The 22,973-nt window shown below is 38.8% G+C and overlaps 1 protein-coding gene across 11 annotated transcripts in view; it reads left to right on the top strand.

Moving 5' to 3' along the window:
• STXBP4 (syntaxin binding protein 4) overlaps positions 1–22,973 on the top strand; it is a 139,579-nt gene that overhangs the window by 74,752 nt on the left and 41,854 nt on the right. For 10 of the 11 annotated variants that reach the window (XM_045835735.1, XM_045835737.1, XM_045835734.1 and 7 more), the window contains 4 exons: positions 1,002–1,178; positions 5,721–5,837; positions 6,325–6,374; positions 8,957–9,096. In XM_045835735.1, the coding sequence (XP_045691691.1) occupies positions 1,002–1,178; positions 5,721–5,837; positions 6,325–6,374; positions 8,957–9,096 (484 nt within the window). The remainder of the gene's footprint in view (positions 1–1,001; positions 1,179–5,720; positions 5,838–6,324; positions 6,375–8,956; positions 9,097–22,973) is intronic. The other variant, XM_045835745.1, reaches the window with a different exon arrangement.

Below are 22,973 nucleotides of genomic sequence, written 5' to 3'. Positions count from 1 at the left end.
CGCATCAAGAAAAGAAAAGAACTGGTTTACAGCACAGTAACTGCCATGTTAAATTATGTCAGTGCCCTGGGGGACCGTCGTCCACCCAGCACCAGGGCACAGTTAGAGAGAGCAAGTGGTTGGCCACCCCATCCTCTTCCTCACGTGGAGAATGTAGCTAAAATAGACAGGGTCGATTTATATTTCGTTTGCTTGTTTGTTTGTACTTATCATCTGGTGACAGAGTAAAATGGTGAACCGAGCATTGAACTTGGAGTCAGACAGACCTGGGTTTAAATTCTGGCATTACTCTCTGACCTTGGATTCTGTAACCACCCCAAGCCTCTGGTTATGTATAAAATTATTTTTAAATAAGTCCTTTCTCTTGGTGTTATAAAAGTTGAATGAGAAAAGACACATGAATCACCTGAGACGTAACACATGTTTAATAAATGTCTTGTGAACATTGCATCCTGTAGGAATAGCTATATATCTCGCTACTGAATTCTACTTTTTGGCTTAAATTGAAAAAGAGAAGTAGCAGTGAGATTGATGTCTGGGAGTGAGCTCTGGCTCCCGGGCATGGACCTGGAGAAGCCGCACAGCACTGTAGATCTCTCAGCGGTAATGAGGAAGCTTCCAGAGCCTTCCTAGACCCTGCGCCTTCCCACCTACTTGAGTTTTGTGGAAGCCTACTCTTTTTATCTTTTGAACCAATTCTTATTATCTTCCGTTTCCAGTTCTCTTCCACTTCCCTTATTTTCAAAATATTATGCTAGGGGTGTGAAGTTGGAGATTCCATACTGAAAATCATCTTAAAAATCAACAAAGGAAAAGTAAGACCAGGCAGCTACTCTATAATAAATGACATGCATGTTAATTTTCAATTGAGATGGGAGGAACAAGTACGCACTAAGTTTTGGAGTTATAACATCTTGAGGGAGGAAATATTTTGTTTAAACCACTGAACTATTTTTACATGGGTTTTTTTCCCCCGTTGGCACCAATTTTGAAATCCTCAGGAAGCCAAAGCTGTCATTGAAGAAACCAGAGCGCTGCGAAGCCGGATTCATCTCGCCGAGGCCGCGCAGAGACAGGCGCGCGGGATGGAAATGGACTACGAAGAAGTGATCCGCCTGCTGGAGGCCGAGATCACGGAGCTGAAGGCCCAGCTTGCTGATTATTCTGACCAAAATAAAGTGAGCAAAACAGTCCCCTCTCCTAGTTACCATGGTTTCCTTGCCGTTGTCATGTATCCTGTTTTCATTTTCTTTTCATCTGCGCTTCTAAACTAGGTCAGTGTTTTTTCTTCTATTATTCAATGGCAGGAGGGTGTGTAGCGAGCGAGGGGGGCCGTGGGGACGCTGCTGTGAGCCTCCCTGCGCTCAGCCGGCTTTGGGAGGGAAGAGCTGGTGCCCCGCATGTACTTGGGTCGCTGGTCAACATGATACAGCTCAGGCGTGAAATCCTGGAATTCTTTAGCATTTAATTGATTACATTGTTTTTCTCTTTTGTTTCTGCACTTGCTAATTTGTCTTATGGGGATGGGAGGGGGAGAGTCTAGGGATGGGTTTTGCCTTTTGATTAAAGCACTCAAGGAAGTGTGAAAGTTAAATAATTTTGCCGTAGGCCCAAGATAATTAATAGGAAGAAACTGAGTTTGAATGGAGCAGGCTCAAATTTCAATAGCAAAACACTGAATGCTGTTTAGAAGGCAATGTGAATCTTTTTATGGGCATGTTTATGTGATTTTTTTTCTAGAGTACATACTATATTCATTGAATGGTGTTCAGAAACTGTAAAAGACACACACATTTACTCCAGAGGCAAGATAGACAATGAAATAAATGGAAATAGACATTTTATAACTTAGTAGGGTTCGTTTATAAACATAATAACCGTTTATATATCTAATCCAATCACCTTTCAAGAGAACATAAAGTGACTTTGAATTATTTACATCTATTTATTTAAACATAAATGAGTTAAATACTTTAATTATACCAATGAAACTAGTTTTAGACAAGCAACATACGGAAGAAAATCTGAAATTTCCTCAGGTTAACTCTTAAGTGTTACTGATATGTTCCTCACATCTGCCAGTTTAAACCAGTTCCACGAGAAGTCTGACGTTCCCGTCGGTCACCCTGGGATGACACCGCGAGGCCCACTGGGAAACATACTGCTTGAGAAAGCTGCAGAACTTAAGAAATATTACATAGATTTTTTTTACCTTTGTCTCAGTATTTACATTCTAAAAATGGAAATAGGTGCTTATTTTATGTGGGTAACTTTAACATGATCCTTAAAAAAAATTTGGGAATGATCAAAATATTAAAAGTACTTTTTGGAAGGAAAATAAGTCCTAAAAAATACAACACTTTAAGGAGTTCAGATGAATTTATTTAAATTTGTTTTTAACGGCATAGGTTATTTGAAATTCTGTCTTCCAGCTCCTAGTTGAGGAACACTTGTTCTAAGTTGTCTGGTAGTAAAATTAATTCAATTCTTTTTAGCATAGTGGGGTTTTATGCCATTTCTCTTAACAATACCCTTCACTAAGCCATTAACCTATCTCGGAAAACAATCTTTTTTTTAAAGAAGTAGTTTCAGGCATGGGCATCTCAACGTTTTCAAAACCCAGTGCCAGTGGAGAGAGCGTGCACAAAGAGTGTGTTGGCTTCGTGGCCCTTTGACCTTTTGTGTTTTTAGACTCAGTTTATAAATTCCACCAAAAAATTATAGCCTTCTCACTGAAAATGTATTAAGCATATAGATGAATTTGGGAATAATTTACATATTTATTACTGAACCTTGATTTATAAACACCACCGAGTCACAGAAAGGTGGATTGCGTTGTTAGATGAACTGAGTTGTTAGTGTGCAGAGTAACAGTAAAATTTGTTGATGGTGGTTTTACCATCATGGCCGACGTCTGCAAATGTTCAAAGTCAGCTTGAAAAGAATGCTGCCGTCATTTCATTAAGTTGTTTTACTTCAGATCGCTAGATCAGAGTCATTAATTGTGCAGTTCAGTTGCTCTCTAGTCATTCATTTGTCAGGGCAGTGTGTTAAAATCACACACACGGGGGCTTGTGATTAATGTTCTTTATGTATTTTGAAGTAATGCTTTTAGCTGCATACAAGGTTGGAATTACATTATCATCCTGTTATGAAAATGTTGTAATTCTTCATTCTAGTAATATTCTTTTTCCCGAATGCTTGTTTTTGATTGATGTTAAAATAGCTACACTGGCTCACTTTTGATTTGTGTTTACCTATGTATTTTTTTACATCCTTTTACTTTCAACTTGTCAATGTCCCTGCATTGTAATTGCATCTATATGGTAAATAACATGTAGCAGAATTCCTCCCTCCCCATTTTCATATTTACCTTTAAGGATAAAGATAGTTTCAATTACATTCTTTTATCTGCTAATGCACTGGCTTCATTTCTACCCTCTTAATTTGTACACTTTATTTGTCTCGTGTTTTCTTCTTGTTTTTTTTTCTTGCTGCCTTCTCTTCTTCTCCTTCTCCTTCTCCCCCCCCCCATCATCCCCCCTCCTTCCTCTCCTTCCCTCACGTCCTCTCCTCCCTCTCTTTCCCCTCCACGTCCTCCCCCTCCTTTTTGAATTGGTTCAGATTCCTCCTGTGTTCTCCCACTCCCATTCCACTTACTTCCCTCTTCTGGTTCCCCAGTTATATACTCTTTTTCTCATTTTTAATGATTATCTTAGAAATTTAACATCCTTTTGTAACTGAAATTATAAAACGAATCACTACCTTTTCCCCTCTTCTAAAAGTACTTTAGAATACAAATTCAATCATTTCTTCCTTCTCAATTTCTATTTTTGTCACTATTTTAGTTCTTTCTTAACTTTTAACACCATAAATGGGACACTGTTACAGTTTATTTTGTGTGGTGAACCTTTGTTTAGCTCGACCACCACGTTTCCCATTTGCTGTGTTTCCCATTCTTTCTTGCTTCTCAGACCTTTTTTCTAGAATTATTTTCTTTCTTTCTGAAGTACTGCTCTTAGAAATGTATTCAGTGAGGATCTATTGGTAATAAACTCTCCCCATTTTTGTTTCTCTGAAGACATCTTTATTGAACTCTTATTTTTGAGATGTATTTTTACTACCTTTAGAATTGTGGCGTTAACATTTAATTTTTTTTTCAGTGTTTTTAGTCCATGGTTGCAATAGTCATCAATCTGTCATTTATTTTCGATCTAGTGTTTCTTTTTGGATGATTTTAAGATCTCTTTATTGTCAATGTTCAGCAGTCTGACTATGAAGACTCATGTGCTAACCTAATTATTTAGATTCATTGAGCTCCCCGACATCTTTCCTGGAGAAAAATGTCTTTTGCAGTTTTTTTTAAACCATATCGGTTATCTTTAGCTATTTTTCTTTTACTTTTTCTGGTCTTTCCTGTGTAATTCAGATTGGACATATGAAAGATCTTCTAATTTTTTTCTCCTTATCTCATCTCTTTCTCTTAGATTTTCCATTTTGTCTTTCTGCTTCATTATAAGATTCTCTACCTCCGTCTTTCAGTTTACTCGTTCTCTTTTCAACTATATCTAATTGGATAGGAAGCAAGCTTATAAATGGAGTTTCTAATTTAATTATAATTGCATTTTTTATTTTTAAGATTCATGTTTTCCTGTCATTGGGCCTGTTTTGATAGTTTCTTGTCCCTTTCATTATGCTTTCAATTCCTTCTGAATTTTTGAAATATATTAAATATTGCCGTGCATTCTGTATCTGATCACTCCAGTGTCTGTTATTTTTACAGGACTGACCCTGTAATTTATTTCCTTCAGTGGACTTTCATTTACGGTAGCTAATTTGCTGAGGCCTTGTTCTTTTGATACAATATATGTGAGAATTATTATTTGAGTTTAGAAAATATCCCTCCATAGAAACTTTGTGTTTTCTTCTATCAGCCTGGGACCAATGTAAACTAAATTTTCAGCTTACGAATTTACAGATTACACAGTAGTATAAATTCTGACTTGAAAAATCTATTTGAGTGGAGGCTTGTGGTTAGCGTTTACTCAGCGGATACCGTTCTTAATCTGCTCACCAGAGCCAAAGTCAAAACTTTGTGCACTTTATCAGTTTGTTTCTTTCTAGTTCGCCATCTAAAGTTCTCCCATTTGCCACTTGTGCCTGATGAAACCGTAAACTGTAGGCCACCCGTGCTCAGCATGCACCCTCAAAGCCCATTACGCTGCAGTGAACTTACTCCAGTGCGCACTCCGAGTTGCTCTTGCTTGTCTCAGTGGAATTCCTGCGCTGCCCGTGGAATGAATCCCTTCCTTCCCTGCCAGCTCGGCATTCCACTGCATTGTGTTATTTTAAATATGTGTGTACATCTTCAGCACTTTTGGTTGTGCCACACTGGTAGGGGTTTTTGTCAGCATCTGGTAAGCCACGTTGCCAAAAAAAAACAAAAAAATCCACGGAAACTAATTTAAATGTAATTTATTGTAGGAATCAATAAAGTTATATGAAGCTTATCTCATAAAATTTGCAGCACCCCTGTGCAGTTTAACTGTTAAATGGGCCATTATTTTTAAGTGCTGCCCCCAAACCAGAAGGTATATATAATAAAGAGAAAATAAATGATATGGCAATGTTGGATACCAGTCAACACAAACTGAAAGTAGGAGCCATTCACATTAACTAGAACAAGTGTGTAAGGCAATCTTTTTGCTGCCTCTGTCCAGGAAAACGTTCAGGAGTTAAGAAAGAGAATCACAGTCCTCGACTGCCAACTGCGAAAATCGGAAATGGCTCGAAAATCTTTTGAGGCATCCACTGAAAAGCTCCTTCATTTTGTAGAGGTAAATTTTCCTATTATATTACTTTACGTCCATTTTTAAGCAGTATACAAGCAATTAACATATAAATAAATGTCAGTGTTTGGTGGGCTCAAAACAGCAATAATAACTTACAGTCAGATGAAAAATTGCCCAGATAATGAAAAGCCTAGCTAACATATACATCGTTAAGAGAAATAATTGAGACAGGTAACATGATCCCAAATACATGCTACACTTTAGTGAATAATTTTTAATAAAACTCTTGATTCTCTATAGACATTATTTGATAAATATTTACCAGTTACAAAGAAAAGTTTCTACTGTTGTTATATTTATGAGTAGAATTGCATGTTAATAAATTGATTTCCCCACCAATAACAGAAACACCTTGTAATCAGTTAACGGGGTAGCATGAAGGAAGAGGTTATAAATATTAATTAAGCAAGAAAAGACATGTTAAAAGACCATCAAACTTAGAAATCTCCTTCACTATTTTGTTTGTTGCTAGGCTATTCAAGAAGTATTTTCTGATAATTCTGCTCCTTTAACAACCTTAAGGTAAGAATATTTGAATACGGGGGGACTGGATTGGGAGTGAAAAGGAGAAAACTCTATTTGAACAATGATTAAAATAAAAAAAAGAATATTTGAATACTTTCTACAGAGTATGCCCACTGATTATAGTTTCATCTGGTATTTGGGACTAAGATAGTCTTTGGGACTACCTTAGTCCCAAATACTCTTAGTTTTAAGATGCTATGTAACTACTACTCGATACTGTTCTTTAATGTCTTGTGGAAATAGATACAAAGACATATTGTTTTTGACCTCATCTCTGTGAAAGGAATTTCCTTGAGGTGTTTAGCAAATCATTGTAACCTAGTACTCTAACGATGAAGTAGTACTCACCTATCTTGTCTTTATCAGTAACTCTATAAAGATGAGCAAACTCAAAGTTCCTTAAGCATTCTGTGTATGAGTAAAGGTTACTATACTAGTCACAGGCTTAGCACTAAAGGTAAGTGTCAAGCTAGCATATTTGTTGTGGCAAACAGTGGTTTATAAAACATGCTCAGGCAATCAATTTCTTGTATTTTCAGCATTCAATAGACATAAATTAAAAATAAACTTGGAGACTACACCTTAATTTTGTTATTATTCACAGTTTGCTTCTGATTTAAAGTTTCTTACTAGGCATTACAATCACACTAATAGCATTCATTGATTTCAAACTGCAAGATATGGTCATTTTGATGTATGATACAAAAGAACAATTTCTGTTTGTACATTTTCAAAGCAATTTTTTCCTCATAACAGCTGACATTAGCATTCCACTTCTAGCAATGTATACTTGCAGAAACATAGGAAAATTCTTCCTTTTGCTATGAAAACAGCAACTTAATAAGTGAAGATGATATATTACATTCTTATTATATTTTAGGTTTCCACAGCATTTTTGAATTTAGAACAATTCCTACAGTACTACACTTTTAAACTCGTTTAATTGTAATGCTTTATGTCTTCTGATGAAGGAACTTGACATTTTTAATTGGTATGCATGCGACTTGCAATGTAAGATAACTATGTGAATTTGTGACGATTATTTTTAGTGCGGATGTTAAAACACTCAGCAATCAGATCCCCTTTGTATGAGTTAGGTATGTCCCCTGCCTCCAACCCCAAGGTCTCTTTGTGACCTTGAATAATAATTCAAAAGTTCTGTTATTAAAAACGAATGTTAAAATGGCTACTTAAAAGCCAAAATCTGCCCTTTCCTTAAACTAGTTCATGGGGAGGGGGTGGGAGAGATAACTTTAAGAAATGACATTAAGCAAATTTTCACCCTGTCTTGAAAAGTTAAATGCTAGCAAAATTTGGTTCAGTCTTTAATATACTATGTCTTCTGTAGTCTTGGTCGTTCAACATAGAATAAAGGCTCTGTATTTGGATTTAAGAATTGATTCTTTAATTTCTCTTTGCGAATTAATGCCATCATGCTTAAGAAGATGGAAAGTAAGTAATGATGGCTTTGTCATCAGTTTAAAGTAGTCTCCTTTCTCCCTGGCCAGTGTAGCTCAGTTGATTGGAGCATCCTCCCTTAAACTGAAAGGTTGTAGGTTTGATTCCCAGCCAGGGCACATAGCTATGTTGCGGGTTTGGTCCCCGGCTGGGGCACGTACAGGAGGCAACTGACCAATGTTTCTCTCCCTTCCTGTCTCCCTAAAATCACTAAGTATGTCCTCAGGTGAGGATTTTTAAAAAATTGTCTCTTTTCAAGTAAAAGTTTTAGCATAATGACTTTTTACAGTACAACTTTGCATTTTAATTACATCTGAATGCAGTTATTTCAGGTGACATTTGCATTTTTAAAAGTAATATAGATGGTCTAGCCTGTCAGATTTGGGGGCAACAAGTGGAAGTGCTTAGGAGATAATTTCATGAGTAAATACACATATTGAAGTTATAGTTAATATTGCTAGAAGTAATAGTAGACGTGTGTTTGTAAATTTATGTTTATATGCCTACCTTGAATTTTTACAAAACTGAATACAAGGCTACATCACATTAGCATAATACAAGTATGTGCAAAATAAGCCCAACAGATGATTTAGGAGGTGGACCATCCTACCATCCCTTCCTTCTTATGTGTGGTGTCAGTCTAGTTTTTAAAATGTGCCTTATTATTATTCTACAATAAAGAATTGAAAACAGAAATGATGTTTTCTGTGAATTACTTTATTTATGGCTTTAAGAACACAATGTTCCATCCCTGGCTGGTGTAGCTCAGTGGTTTGAGTGCAGGCTGGGAACCAAAGTGTCCCAGGTTCGATTCCCAGCCAGGGTACATGCCCGGGTTGCAGGCCATAACCCCCAGCAACTGCACATTGATGTTTCTCTCTCTCTCTCTCTCTCTATCTCCCTCCCTTCCCTCTCTAAAAATAAATAAATAAATAAAATCTTTAAAAAAAGAGTAATTTATAAAAAAAAGAACACAATGTCTCTTTGTACACAGAAGTGTACAAAATTCCAGACACAGAAATATTATTGTACAAATGTATAACTAATGAGAATTCATGTTTATCAAAGATAGATGTTATTTACTGAGCAGTAAGTCCAGCTTTGTTCTGCTGCCCTCGTAGTGAAAGACGAGCTCTGTGCGCCTCCCAGGCCTCCCTCACGCCGCTGGGCAGGCCCGGCCTCGGCCGCAGCAGGGCCGCCACGCTGGCCCTCGAGTCCAGGGAGCTCGTCAGATCTGTTCGCACCACACTGGACACGGACTGTAAGTTTTCTGAACTTTTTCCATTCTGTAAAGTTCTTCGTTTAACAAAAAAAAAAAAAAAAAAAGAAAGAAAACTTCAAGTTTGACAGTTTAATTGTGTTCAAATATTGGTTTGACTACAGTAAAATTGATAACTAAGCGATAAAAGTCTTAATGCACTAATTGTAGGGGAAGAATATTTGTTTTCTTGAAGAGCGCCTCAAATGGCTTCCAACAGAAGATAGCTGATTGAGACGTGCCTTTATTTCCATCCAAAATCTCTTTGAAATGGAATAATAAACATAAATCCACAACAGCACCGGAAACCTGAAGGGTAGAATCAACATTGAGGAATTTTTGAATAATATACAACAGATGGAATAAGATTGAAGGTATGGTCCAGCTGAGCAAAAGACCCCAAAACACAGTAAATATGAAAAACAACACTGCTGAAATGGTGAGTTCAGCAGAACCGTGGAAAAATCCCCAGGATCACAGGCAGGGAAAACTAGGAACAGACCCTGGGGCAGTCAGCAAGGTAATTAATTAAAGGGCTGTGGCAGAGCTGAACCAGTTCCCTACTCTTCAGGGTTGCTTGCTCAGGCATTTGCTTCTAGCTAGGGCCCACAGGACACCTTTCGTCAGGAAACTCATGACCCGTCCCTGGACACTGCGGAGGCACCATAGAGCTAGAGAGAGAAGCAGGACAGTACTCTGAGAAGCTTCCGGCATCTCAAAAGACAGGGAGATCTTGGGTAAAAGCTTCAGTGGCTGACATTACCATCCTCCCCTCCTGCCATCTGCAGGCACCCTTGCCTCCTCGTGGGCGTGGACGCCCTTCTTGTCTGTTTTCCTGTCTCTTCCCTCGATGTCAGTCTGTCTGCTGACTGTTTTTGTGCTGGCCTCTAGCATTTCACTATTTCTCTAGGCTGCCATTCTTAATTTTTCTGTACTGGAGATCAGCTCTCAAATACGTAAAGATGTAAACAAAATTCTGTGTTGATTATGTGTAAAAATAATAAGTTTTGAATAAAGTCCTAGGTAGTACCTGGTATACAGTAACAGTCAAAAAATCCTTTGGGGTAACTTTTTACTTCAATACTGTGTTATGCCGGATTGGAAATCATGCCTTAATAGCACCTGCTTAATTTATGCAGTGGAATTTTTTTTTGGTATACCTATTACCTTTTAAAAAAATCAAATTACATTTCAAAAACCCTGTAAGAACTCTTTATGTAAAGAAATCCTGTAGGTTTTAAGGGGGGATGAAAAATACCCGCTCCTAATGCATCTTGTGTAAGCGCAGAGTTTTACACATCAGACATTCTTACGTTGGAGCGGGAACGGGGAGGGAGACCCCTCCGCAGACATGGCCCAGCGGACATTGCCGTCATTAATTTCAATCACTCTGCTAAAATGTGCCTTTGTATTTGTGCAGCATGATTATTCAAAGAAAATATTTGAAATTTAGCAGAACTACTTTGGAAAAAAAGTGAAAAATTCCGTCTACATTTTTTATCCATTGCAAGATTATACATACTTCATTGTTTAAAACCAGCAAGTTTTCTTTTTATTTAGAAATATAATGGCCAGGGTTAGCATATTTTCCCATGCTTTCCTCATGGTATATGACATATCTTTTTAAGTTCAATAATTCAGATCAACTCAGCTCATTTTTCTTTCTTTTATGCTGTAGCATTTTCTATGTATGTAATGAAAAACGGAAAGTTACTGCCACGACATAGATAATTCAGCTGCAACCTTTACCTCACTCCCTTGGCCATGGCTATCTGGTTATTTCAAGTTACAATTTGAAATTTTCTCTTGGGCAATTGCCTCCACTTTCTTCCAAATATAAGTACACTGTAAGGTGTTATACTACGGGATTTTCTCAGAAATTAGAATAAGATTTCATGGGTCTTAGAGGTTAAAAACCAGCTCCTGAGGAATATGTACAAGACAATTCTGAACCCTTTTTGGACCATGGGCTACACTCGAATCTAGGGAAAGTCCTCTTCCCAGAATTGCACAATTATACAATTTTGCATTCATTTTCATGTGTGAGTTCATACATGAACCCACTGGTATGAACCCCAGTTTAAGAAACCTGATATAGAATAACAGATGATATGAATGCATTGCAAACGTGGTCATCCAGCTCTCGGTGGAATACCGTCAGCAGTGGGGAAGTTCCTGGAGCATAGGGGCAGCCTGGAGTAGAGTCTGAATCCGTGCAAATAATGCTTCTCAGAGTCTCTGACGTTCTCTAGAAATAGACACTCCACAGAGCATCCCAATTACTCATTCAACTTTCTTGGGCAAATTACTTAACCTCTGGGCCTGTTTCCTCATATGAAAAGTGGAGATCATATTGATAGGGCAGGAGTGGAGGGTTAAATGAGATACATGTCAAGTAGCTCACAGAGCCCTTGGTGATATAAGAGGTTCCATAAATGGACATAACCACAGCTGCTAAGCTGGTACCGCGTTATCATTATTATTTAAAGTAATTAGTTTAAATGCACTTTTTCTCTGTGCTAAGTACTAAATAATTATTGCCTAAAGCTTCTTTCAGTTTTGATACTTTTGAAGATTGGTAGATGAGAGCATTTAAAGTTATTACGGATTTTGAGTTAGAATATTATCATCACCGGAAACTGTGGCTAAATTTCTGAATCACCATCTTATCTTTCAGTTGTTCACTGCTGATTGTAGGACAGCTTTGGTCCGTTCTATTACATTACTTCCACTGAAACAGTTTATAAACAGAATAGGCCTTCTTAATCATTTTTGGAACCCTTGGGGGTACTTATATTGTTCTTGATCAGTATTTACATGATCAATATTGTAATGCTTTAATGTAATCTTAATTTAAAATAACTACTTGTTTTGGACAGTAATCTTTTTTGATTGACAAAATAATTCTGCAACAAAAGCATGAAGAGGCAGTTCTGTTTTCAAAATGCATAACAAAGGAATCTTGCTAGAGAATCCCCTAGGAGGTCTTTAATAAAGAGAAGGCATGGATTTCCTGATTGATCGGTAGCATAAACACAGACATCCACCCTCTTTCAAGATTCCCATGGAAATGATTAATGCAACATAAAAATAGGAGAAAATCTTCAAAAGCACTAGCAATTATAGGCAGACCCCCAGAACTTTTCAATACAGGGCAGGTAGGACCTCATAGAAAGAAAATACAAGCCCTGGCTGGTGTGGCTCAGTGGATTGAGCGCTGCCCTGAGAACCAAAAGGTCCCCGATTCAATTCCCAGTCAGGGCACACACCTGGGTTGCAGGCCAGGTCCCCAGTTGGTGTTGTACAGGAGGCAACTGATTGATGTTTCTCTTACACATTCAGTGTTTCATCTCTTTCTTTTTCTCCCCCACCTTCTCCTCTCTCTAAAAATAAATAAATAAAATTAAAAAAAAAAAAGAAAAAAGACACAAGGGCCAATTTGTTCTTTCCTCTGCTGAACAACAGTAGCAATTATGAGGAACCCCTGGCGTGAGGGCACCCCTGCTGCATTCTAATGTGAACAGGTAATAACGTCGGGGACTGCCTGGGGATCGATAGACGCTTTCTTACTCTTTTATCTCGGTGAGTCAATGGCAGTTTTGAAAGTCTCAGGGTGCACACAGATTCTGTGTCAAGCAGAAGGCCCACTGGGGCGTGGTGCTTGAGACGGCAGAGCCACACTTCAGACTCACTGAGTCACCCAGGAAGCTTTCGATGTAGAGGGAGTCTGACCCAGTGCCTCCTGCACCAAATGCCACGTCGCTCTGCACAGCACCTCTGCTCCTGGCTTGCTCCTCACAGCCCCCAGACTGCTGCGCCCTCCTTGTGCACACCTTGCAAGCGCACATTGGCCAGCCCCCAGCCTGAGCTTGGAGGGGGTGACTCCAACAACTGGGGGTCCACGCACCTTCTCAAAGGTCAAAAACCCATTCTGAGTAGAGAGTTCTCAACACCCAAGCTTTTTATAAAGAGAAATATATCACACATATATACACAGACATTTCATCCAAGCTCTTAAAAGCTAACATACACATAAATATACCAATATATGATTATAAAAAAGTCCACAGTATTAGAGCTAGAAAATATAGCTGTCTAGATTCAAAATAGAGTTTGAGAACAAGATGATAGTGATCTCATGCCAAAACCTCCTCATTCTGCTCTTATACTTAGAAATGACATTTGAAATTGTGTTTGTGTGTTTAAAAGATTAAAACCAAGAAAGGAACGTCTCCTTGCACCACAACAGAGGGTAAAACTATAATGATAAGTGGGCTCTTCAGCTTCAGAGATGCACAGAATTTAGATGAGCAGCTGGAGCAAAGGTTTCTACACCCACAAGGACCCAAATGACGCCTGAGCAAAGGAAGCAAGGACTCTTCCCCTGGAGAATACACCCTCTTAAGTTACTTATATGGAACACACACACACACACACACACACACACACACACAATCCCTTCAATTTAGACCCCCCCCTGGGCTTAACATTGTCCCACAAAAGGTTATGTGGCACAACATGACAACATTTTGGGGAATCAGTTTTGTAGTACATCATGAGCTTTTTAAAAGTTTCTTTGAAAGTTAAAAAAATACGTTGTGATGGTCATATGTTTTAACTTAATAATCCCACCCATTGGTATTTTTTTGCAAAGAAAATAATGAGAGATATGCATAAAAGTGTATATATAAGTATTTTCATCACGGCATTTCTTATAATAGAACTGTGGATGTTCAACAGTTACAAATTAGTTACATAATTATGTAATTCTAATTCAGCCATTTGAAAAGAAGGGCGAACGTTTCTCCTACCAAGCAGTGACCATCTGATTGCATATGTCTGTCTGTGCACGCCTCCTGCATCAGTTCAGGTGTTTTGTCTGAAATTAGCAATATTTTAACTTTTAAAATTAAAATGTCAGTAATAGCTGCTCTTTGTCTTTATAGTCTAATTAGAAGTTATTTAGACAGATGGGAAAAGGCTTTATGAGAAGAAGGGGAAATGCAGTACTGCAATGTTCGAAGGCCTTTGCAATTTTTCTTTTAGGTCCAAAACTCAAAGTTGACATAGCATCTTCTCATTATACTCATTCTAGGTCTCAAACTATCATTATTGCTTTTCTTATTTCCCCGAGGAGCCATATATCTTTGGTGAAAGTCAGCTATACTATTCAGAATGAGCATTCTGGTATTTTACTTCTTCATAAAGTAATCATGCATATTTATATGTCTTTCTTCTCCTGGAATTTGGGAAAATGTTCCAAGCACAAGGGAATAGCTCATGTGATTCTGATGCCATTAGAGACACAGTCCACCTGTTTTTATACGGCAGCCCTGCTCTCTGGTGACTCGATTGTTCGGAGCCAGATAATAACCACGTATTTGTGGTATCTTACCCTTCAAGGAAAATGGCAAACTCATGTGTTGTCTTGGATTGTTGCAAATTAAAAGTAGGTCACTTGCTGTAATGTTCCGTTAAGAAAATATATCACATTTAATCTTGGGTGATTTCTGCAAAAGAAACTATGCTTAGGTTATTTAATTTTGTTTTAAATGGGAAAATTATTATTAACTTCAAGAAAGATAAGTAATTACTTTCCTAGTACAATTTTATTTCCAGGAAAAAAAGTGAGAGAAAAATATATCACTTAAGAAAGTGTGATCATTTAGATTCACTACTTGATTCTTTCATGAACTGTTTATCGAGTACATGAAGCAGGCCAGCCCCTAACCTAGGCACTGAGATAACAGCATGAACAAAGTCCTTGCCTTCAAGTTCCTTGAGGGCAGAGATGGACAAACAAGTTAGCAAATAAGTAAATAACGATTCCAGACAATGATGGCTGTTACAAGTATAATAAAACCAGATGGTGTGTAAGGGAGTGGAAGTGGGGATGTTACTGCTCTTTAAAGGGGTGACATTTGAGCAAAGATCCAGCCTGGAGAAAATCTGTGGGGAGAGCTTCTCAGGCCAAGTGCAAAATCCCGAGGTAGGAGCTATCTTAACAGAGCTGAGGGACAGAAAAAGGCCCGCGTATCCGATACACCTGAGCCAGCAGGGGAGTAACACGAGAGAGCGTAGCAGTGCAGAGAGGAGCCAGATCGTGCGGGGCTCTGAACACCACCCTCAGGAGTTTGGAATTTATTTTGTGCCATAGGAGCCGTTGACAGTTTTAATCAGGAGGAATAACATGGCCTGATCTACATGTTAAAAGATCATTCAGGCATCCCTTTCAGAATGGACCCTGAGCGTAGCAAGAATGAAGAAAGCAGGAAGACTGCTTGGCCATTGCAGTGAGTGACTGGCATGGGAGATGGTACTGGCTTGGGCTAGATTTGGAGCAACAAGGAACAAAGACTTGTTTTTTCAAAAAGAGATTAGCACTATGTTGGTGTGTCTGACATTTGGAACACCTGAAGTTCGGTACTAATGTCCAGACTTCATTTTCACGTGCACGTCGGGTCCACGAGCCCAGGTACGCAAAGCAGTTATCTGCCATCATCAGCAACCTTAGACTGCCTCGTGTTTCCCTGTTGCTCCTTCGGCACATCAGCTAACTACTGGTACTTGCCTCTTCCATTAAACAAATTCCTGAGAACTGAAGTGACGAAATTATTTAATAATACCAAATCTGTAGTAACCCTCCACTACTTTCTATTGGTATGCAAGAAGCAAACGTAAAACAGTCTGTCGGTCATAAAATCAGAAAGCCACCATGTTTCCAGTATTTAGTATACACAAATTTCCAGTGCGAATTAACCCCCCGGCTACTACAGAGGATGCACTTTCACAGAAGATCATTACCAGGAAAGTACTTCAGACGTATACTTCAATCGCATATCCTGCCAGCAGCCGTGATGGGCGACGACAAGGCTCAGTGAGCAATGCTTCATTTCTCCCACAGGGCAGGAACGGAGTTGTCAGGGGGATTGCGGGGTGTACAGTGTCTGGGATTTCATCAGTAAAAGCCTATATACCCGAGGACTGGCATGGTGAACAGAGTGTAACATCAAACGGTTTCTAACACAAAAGTAGAAAAAATGCACAGACTGCTTCAAAACCACGGAAGGCATCAACGGTAAAGTATAGTAAATTATCTGTCTTCCAAACAGTGGGACTCCAATTACTTCCACAATTAGAACTGGCTGTAATAATAGAAAGTCTAAAGTGTAGGTCACGCTTCAGCCCTATAACTGGGCACGCACAATGTCAGTGATGCCAGGAAGAAATGCTTTTCCCTCAAGGCCTGAGAATATCCTCATCCAAAGGAGTGCATTTTGGGGGGCTAATGGGATAGGTGCCCTCCAGAGGTCATATGAGGGCCAGGTGTCCACAGACACCCCAGAAAAGACAGCAGTTGTGTGCAGTAGCAGCTGTAGTAATGACTTCATATGATAAACTCGTTCAATTCTGGTCCAGAACTTCCTGCCTTCAACGACAGAATATTACTACTACTACTACTACTACTGCAGATCATATATTTTAACATTATAATGCCATAGATGTAGAAAGTTTTCAATGTTATCAGTTTTACAGTTTAAAAGAATGATTTTATATCAATATGTCTGCACAGCGATCCTGTAAGGTACGCATTATTATGTCTAAGTTAAAAGATACAAAACGAGCAAGGCACAGAGAACTCAGATGATGTACTTCAGTTACCAGCTCGAAAAGGACAATCTCGGAACCATCCCACAGATCCTCTGTGTCTCTCGGGTATGGCTGTCATTACGTCACAACTGAATTGGAATTTGTTTTCTTTAGCGTATATAAAATGGTGGGATGTCTTCACGCAGTGGTATCTTAGGTTTTATAAAATATGGTGACCTCTCAGAGACTTAGTTACCCGTCTCCAAATTGGGAATACAATCTTAATGATGTTGTTTCAGGGATTACAGGAACTAGTACTAAAGTGCTTTGTAAAATATCAAGTCCTATGTAAACATAAGATTATGTTTAGAGTTCATTTCTTATTTTAATGAGAATCATCGATCAAGATTTACCTCATCTAAACTAATTTCCATGACTTATCAATATTCAGAATGAAGCAACAGATTGCGTTGGTTCATGAGGCTTTAATAATTTTCTATCAGATATAGAGGATACCTAACACGCTGATACGTTAGTTTCCCAGGGAGTCAGATTGGGAGTGTATCTTTTTTTTTGTTTGTTTGGGTTTTGCTTGTTTTTTCAAGAGTATCTCCTTTTTATTAGAAACCTCTATATAGTTTGAATTTCTTTTAGAGGGAACATTTGTTACTTCTGATATTTAAACCATCTTTTAAAAGTAGAAAAAAATTAAGCATCACTGAAACCTCACGCTAAGAAATAAAAGGTCTCTTTGGAATCATTTATAAAACCATGCATAAAGAGGGAATAATAAATGTGCCCAGAATATAGAATCAAGAACTGAATCTTTAATTATAGTATTTTTCAAAAACTTGTGACCTTATGAATTTATCCAACCAACGTTGCCAATTAGATTCAAAATGATTAGGCCTTGGGACTGTACAGTGCTACTGGTGTTCATTCCTTTTATCATAACTCCCAAATGCTAATGAAAAGTTAAAGCAGAGAGAGCACTGGGAGCGAGAAAACCTGCTTCTTGCACAAGATCTTTGAAACCTTGACTTAATTCCTCATCCTCACTTTGGCTACATTTATAAAAATGGAAAGAATGAGCATTATAGCTCATTACATTTCAGGATAAAATGAAATCACATTTGTGAAATTGCCTTTAGTTTTTACATAAAAATTAGTTTTCTGTACCCTACATGTTCTCTATCAAAAAGATAGATCCACTCTTCTCTAAAGAACTTACAAGTATGACCCATGGACATGAACTAAAGGGGCAGAATGTGGGTGGGAGGGGGGTGCCAGGTGGAGGGGAGTGAAGGAGGGGAAAATGGGATAGCTGTAATAGCATAATCGATAAAATATATTTTTTAAATTTTACAAAAAAGATAGATCCATTTTTTACTTGTAGAGAGGCAGAATAATATGGTGAGCAAACCATGCACTACCAGGTTCGAATACAGCTCTGCCACCTAATAGATCGTGTTTGGGGGCTTCTCTAAGCTCTCGGAGTTTCATTTTCTTCATCTATGAAAATGGAGATACCACCAATTCATAGGGCTGTTGTGAGGATAAAAAGAATGTATCCAAATTGGTTAGCTTATTAAAGAAAATGTGTATAAAGTGACTCATATCTGGGAGGCACTTAATACATATCATCGGTATAATTTTGATCATTCATTGTCATTATATAATAGGAGTATTTTTGTCCTTGCAACCTAGTTCAGTATGATAAACTATTCTCTCCCCCCCTTTATTGGGGGAGTAGGGGGGCGTTGGAAAACTTGGAAGGTGGTGAAAGATTTCTACTAATGTAGATTTATATAACCTATCATTATTAAATTACTCCACTGAAAACACATAAGAAACCATGTGCTGAAACCTCGAAAACAATTGCAAAGTAACATTTCACTCTTTAAAGTAGCAGTAAAATATGTATAGGAAACCCAGCTTCAACTCAAACTTATTTCATGGATATGAAGTTCAAAATAATAAAGAAGTTTGTGTCTAACTGGCAGCCTCAAGGACTTGTCCTATTTCAGCTTTGTATATGGAGAGGAAGGCCTTGCTGAACTTGTATAGAAGGTAGAGATACTGAAATTGTCCAGGAATGGGTACAGGTAGCCACCAGTTCATTGCAAACCTTTTAACCAGATTTTCACAGGAGTCTCGCCCACATGAGGAAAGAGTAAGCCATGCAGATAACTGCTAGAAGAGTGTTCCAGCGGCCAGTGCAAAGGCTGTGCAGCAAGAGACTGCCTGGTATGTTTGTGCAAAACAAAAAGGAAGGCGTGGATGGAGAAGTCCAGCTCACTGTATCACTCCGTCTTCTCGGTCTCATCGCTTGCCTTCAGAATGGCCTTTCATCACCACCTACCCAATGATGCCTTTGTCTCTACTTCCAGATACTCTGTTTTACTCCCCTCTTCTATTCTCTTCTTAAGAGAAGAGAATATGCATTTTTTATTTGTTTACTTCTTTATTGTCTGTCTCCTTTATTAAAATATGAGTCCCTTGAGAACAGGGATCTTGAAAGTCTTGCTCATCACATTTTAGGTAGCATCTAGAACAGTCCTGGCACGTAGTAGGTGTGCATGAAATGTTCATATTTTATAATTGTGATTTATATCTAGTTAATAAATGTATTTAATGTACAAGGTCTGTCGGGAAAAGTCCAGCCATTGTTAATATAACGAAAACAGTTTGCACAACATCCATGTAACCTGGCAGCCAAGGAGACTGGACTGGAATGTGCATGTGTGAACAATGATGACTTCACTGTACTAGTCAGTGGGGGTGGTAGACGCTGTTGAGTACTGTGTAGCCATCATTTTCAAAATAACTGAGCAAGTAGAGCAAGGAATCTGCATCAAATTTTGTGTATGAAAACTACTCAGGTGACATAGAAGGCCACAGCTATGGGCAACTGGTAACTGGCAGCTCCATCACAACAACACACCTACTCATGCATCATGTCTCCTGCATTTTTTTGGCAAAATATCAAATCACCCAGGTGACCCAGCCCCCCTACAGCCCACATTTGGCTCACTGAGACTTCTAGCTTTTCCCAAAACTAGAATCACCTTTGAAAGGGAAGAGATTTTAGACCATTGATGAAATTCAGGAAAATATGACAGGGCAGCTAATGGCAAATGGGAGAACTGTGTGAAGTCCCAAGGTGCCTACTTTGAACACCTACTTTGAGGTGTCATTGTGATATGTACAATGTTTCTTGTATCTTCAATAAATGTCTCTAATACCTATGCATCAGATACTAAGAAGAGAGGCTCACTCTGCTCACGCTTGAAGATGTCCCTGTAGGGGAAGGCTGCTAGTGAAGCTCAGTGCGTGAGACTTGAGAAAGAACAGAATGACGTCTTCTTGTACATAATGACCCTGCATGGGATATCAGCTGAGAATTCCTGACCAATATACTTTCATGAACAGCCACACCTTTTTTCAAAGCAACAGATCTCACTGAAGGGGAGGAAGACTACAGGCAGTTTCCTGTCCAGAAAGCTGTGAGTGTGAGTGATGCACCATAAAGAGCACTAGAGATGAAGAAATGAAAGAAACCAAAGCAGATCTGGAAGAGTGGACCTCAAACAGCTCAGGCAGAAGAAGAGTATGAATGATGCTGTTGCAAAGGAGACCATTAACTGGTGCAGGCTCAGCTGCTGTAATAGTGAAGCACTTCAAAGCAGATCTGGAAGAGTGGACCTCAAACAGCTCAGGCAGAAGAAGAGTATGAATGATGCTGTCGCAAAGGAGACCATTAACTGGTGCAGGCTCAGCTGCTGTAATAGTGAAGCACTTCAACATCTGCTGGCGTTGTAGTTCTACCAGAAGAATCTAAAGAAGATGTGATTGTTTAATTATGTATATATCCAAACATGTACCACAGATTCCATGACAGTAGTTTTGTCTTGCTTTGTCTTAAAGTTGGGTTGAATGGGTTTGTTCTCATGTTTAGAGACCATGGATGGAAATGCAGCTCATGGGGTAAGAAATCCTAAAAATATATTCAATTACTTAGAGTCTCAGTAGAAAAAAAAAGGTAGAAGTATACAAATAAATCAAGGGAAGTTTCACAGAGCTTTTTGATGAGCTTAGATGTTCAAGCAAATACACGAAAGCTGGAGAAAGAAGCAACCTAGAACTCACAAGAACCCGTAAGAATGGCAGCAGGAATGTTAAAGCCAGGACTAACTTAATTTTGTATACACATTAATGACGAGAAGAGGTAGATTGAACCACTAATAAAGAGAAAAAAGATTTGTTCAATAAATTAGAGGGAAAGCGTCCAAGTCACGTGCTGTACAGGCTCTCTGGATGGTCTTCCCGGCCCTTGCTTCCTACTGCGCATGCCCTTGTTTGACGCCCTCCCCTGGAGTGCGTGCAGGGCCTGGGGTTTACTCCTAGCCATTTGAACACCCAGCAGAGGTGGCCTAGTATGCACAATAACCTCGTGTAAGATTTCAGTGCGGTTTTTTTTTCTGGATTCTCTTCTTCCTGGCTTCAAAAACTGAAATACTATGTTGGGAGACCCACATGGCAAGGAACTAAGGGCAGCCTTGGGCTGACAGCCAGGGAATCTGAAGACTTTAATCCTGTAACCACAAGGAATTGAATTCTGTTGGCAATAGTGAAACCTTTCCCAGCCTAGTCTCAGTTGAGACCACAGCCTATGAGACCCTAAGCAGAGGACTCAGCTAAACCTTGGCCAGACTCCTGACCCATAGAAACTGTGAGATAATGTGTTATTTCAAGCTGCCAAGAGTGTTACAGTTCATTACACAGCAATAGAAAATTGATATCATAAACTGCCACCATGCTTCTATCTTTCCTGTTGAAAAAAAATGACATTTTCCCGGAGTGAAAAAATTTTCCTCCACTACACGAAGAGATACAAATTATGTCCTTACAACTTTGATGAGCTTTGTGAATCAACTTCACACTGTGCGTGAGATGACTCCTTTCTGCCTTGCCCATCTCTTTAACTCTTTTCTGTCCAATCAGAGGAAGTTTGGGGGAAATAGAAGGATACTCCTTTACAAGCTTAATTAAGATTATATTAGGCCCTGGCTGGTGTAGCTCAGTGGATTGAGCGTGGGCTGCGAACCAAAGCATCGCAGGTTCAATTCCCAGTCAGGGCACATGCCTGGGTTGCAGGCCACGGCCCCCAGCAACTGCACATTGATGTTTCTCTCTCTCTCTCTTTCTCCCTTCCTTCCCTCTCCGAAAATAAATAAAATCTAAAAAAAAAAAAGAATGGTTAACTTTTTTAAAAAAAAGATTATATTAGAAATGCCATCATGAATCTTTCTGAGAGAAGCAGCTGTGTCTCCTCACCGTGCGATGTTGTCTCGTTCAGCTTAACACCCCCAGCACCTATCACAGTGCTTGACACATAGTTAGTTGATACTCAGTGACTGTTCGATGAACAAATTTATTAAGTTGCCTCAACCATGAATTCAATAAGAAAGAAAGTAACTTTACTGTGGTGCTTTTCCTTCTTAGACTTTCAGGAACAAAAAGACAAGCACGGAATTTATTTGTGCTCGGAAAGCGAATAAATGAATCCTGAGAATACAGAGAGGAGAGACTTACTTTTTGTAAATAAAAGAAATCTTAAAAACCTAATGAGAACACTGATGACTTCATAATTCTCTTGCTTTCTTCTGAACCTACAGAGCTCTGCTTAGTTTTATGTGAGACACGTCCGGCATCGGCAGGTGCTAAACACGCAGCTGCCTGATTCCAAATGGGGCTGGCATGATGGATGCATTTGTTACGTCTCCATTCTCTGTCTTTGTGTCACGTAAAACTACAGACCTTTCATAACCTGACAATAATTGGAATGCCTTTATCTTTTATTCATTCTATTTTTGACTTCCTTCTTTGTAAGCCCCTAGTGGAAACAGCCTTAACATCACTCATTCCTGTTTGGTACAGTGAATGCCTGGGACGTTGTGCCTCATTTCTAGCTATCTGTGAATTCTTCATAAATACTTCTGTTAATTCATTCCTCATTGCCTCGTTGGGCATACTGATGACAAAATGCCGAAAAGATTGGGTTTTGTTTATATAACATATAAGTAGAACATGGGCAACAATGTATGCTCCGTTGCGTTTACTGTTCATTTCAGAAACATAGTATTGTTTTCATCTAAACTAAGCAAATGAAAGGATTTTAGCTCATAATGTCATTATTTGTGAATTAGGAAATTGCGTACCTGTTGAATTGAAAGCCTTCGTTTTTTAAAAGTGAACTGTAATAAGTGAAGGGATGCTCCGTGGCCGTG

The sequence above is a fragment of the Phyllostomus hastatus genome, unplaced genomic scaffold, assembly GCF_019186645.2.
Source record: "Phyllostomus hastatus isolate PE091 unplaced genomic scaffold, TTU_PhHast_1.1 phas_contig_210, whole genome shotgun sequence".
In the NCBI taxonomy this organism is placed as follows: Eukaryota; Metazoa; Chordata; class Mammalia; order Chiroptera; family Phyllostomidae; genus Phyllostomus; species Phyllostomus hastatus.
The sequence above is the reverse complement of the archived record's forward strand: the minus strand, read 5'-3'. Positions and strand labels throughout refer to the sequence as shown.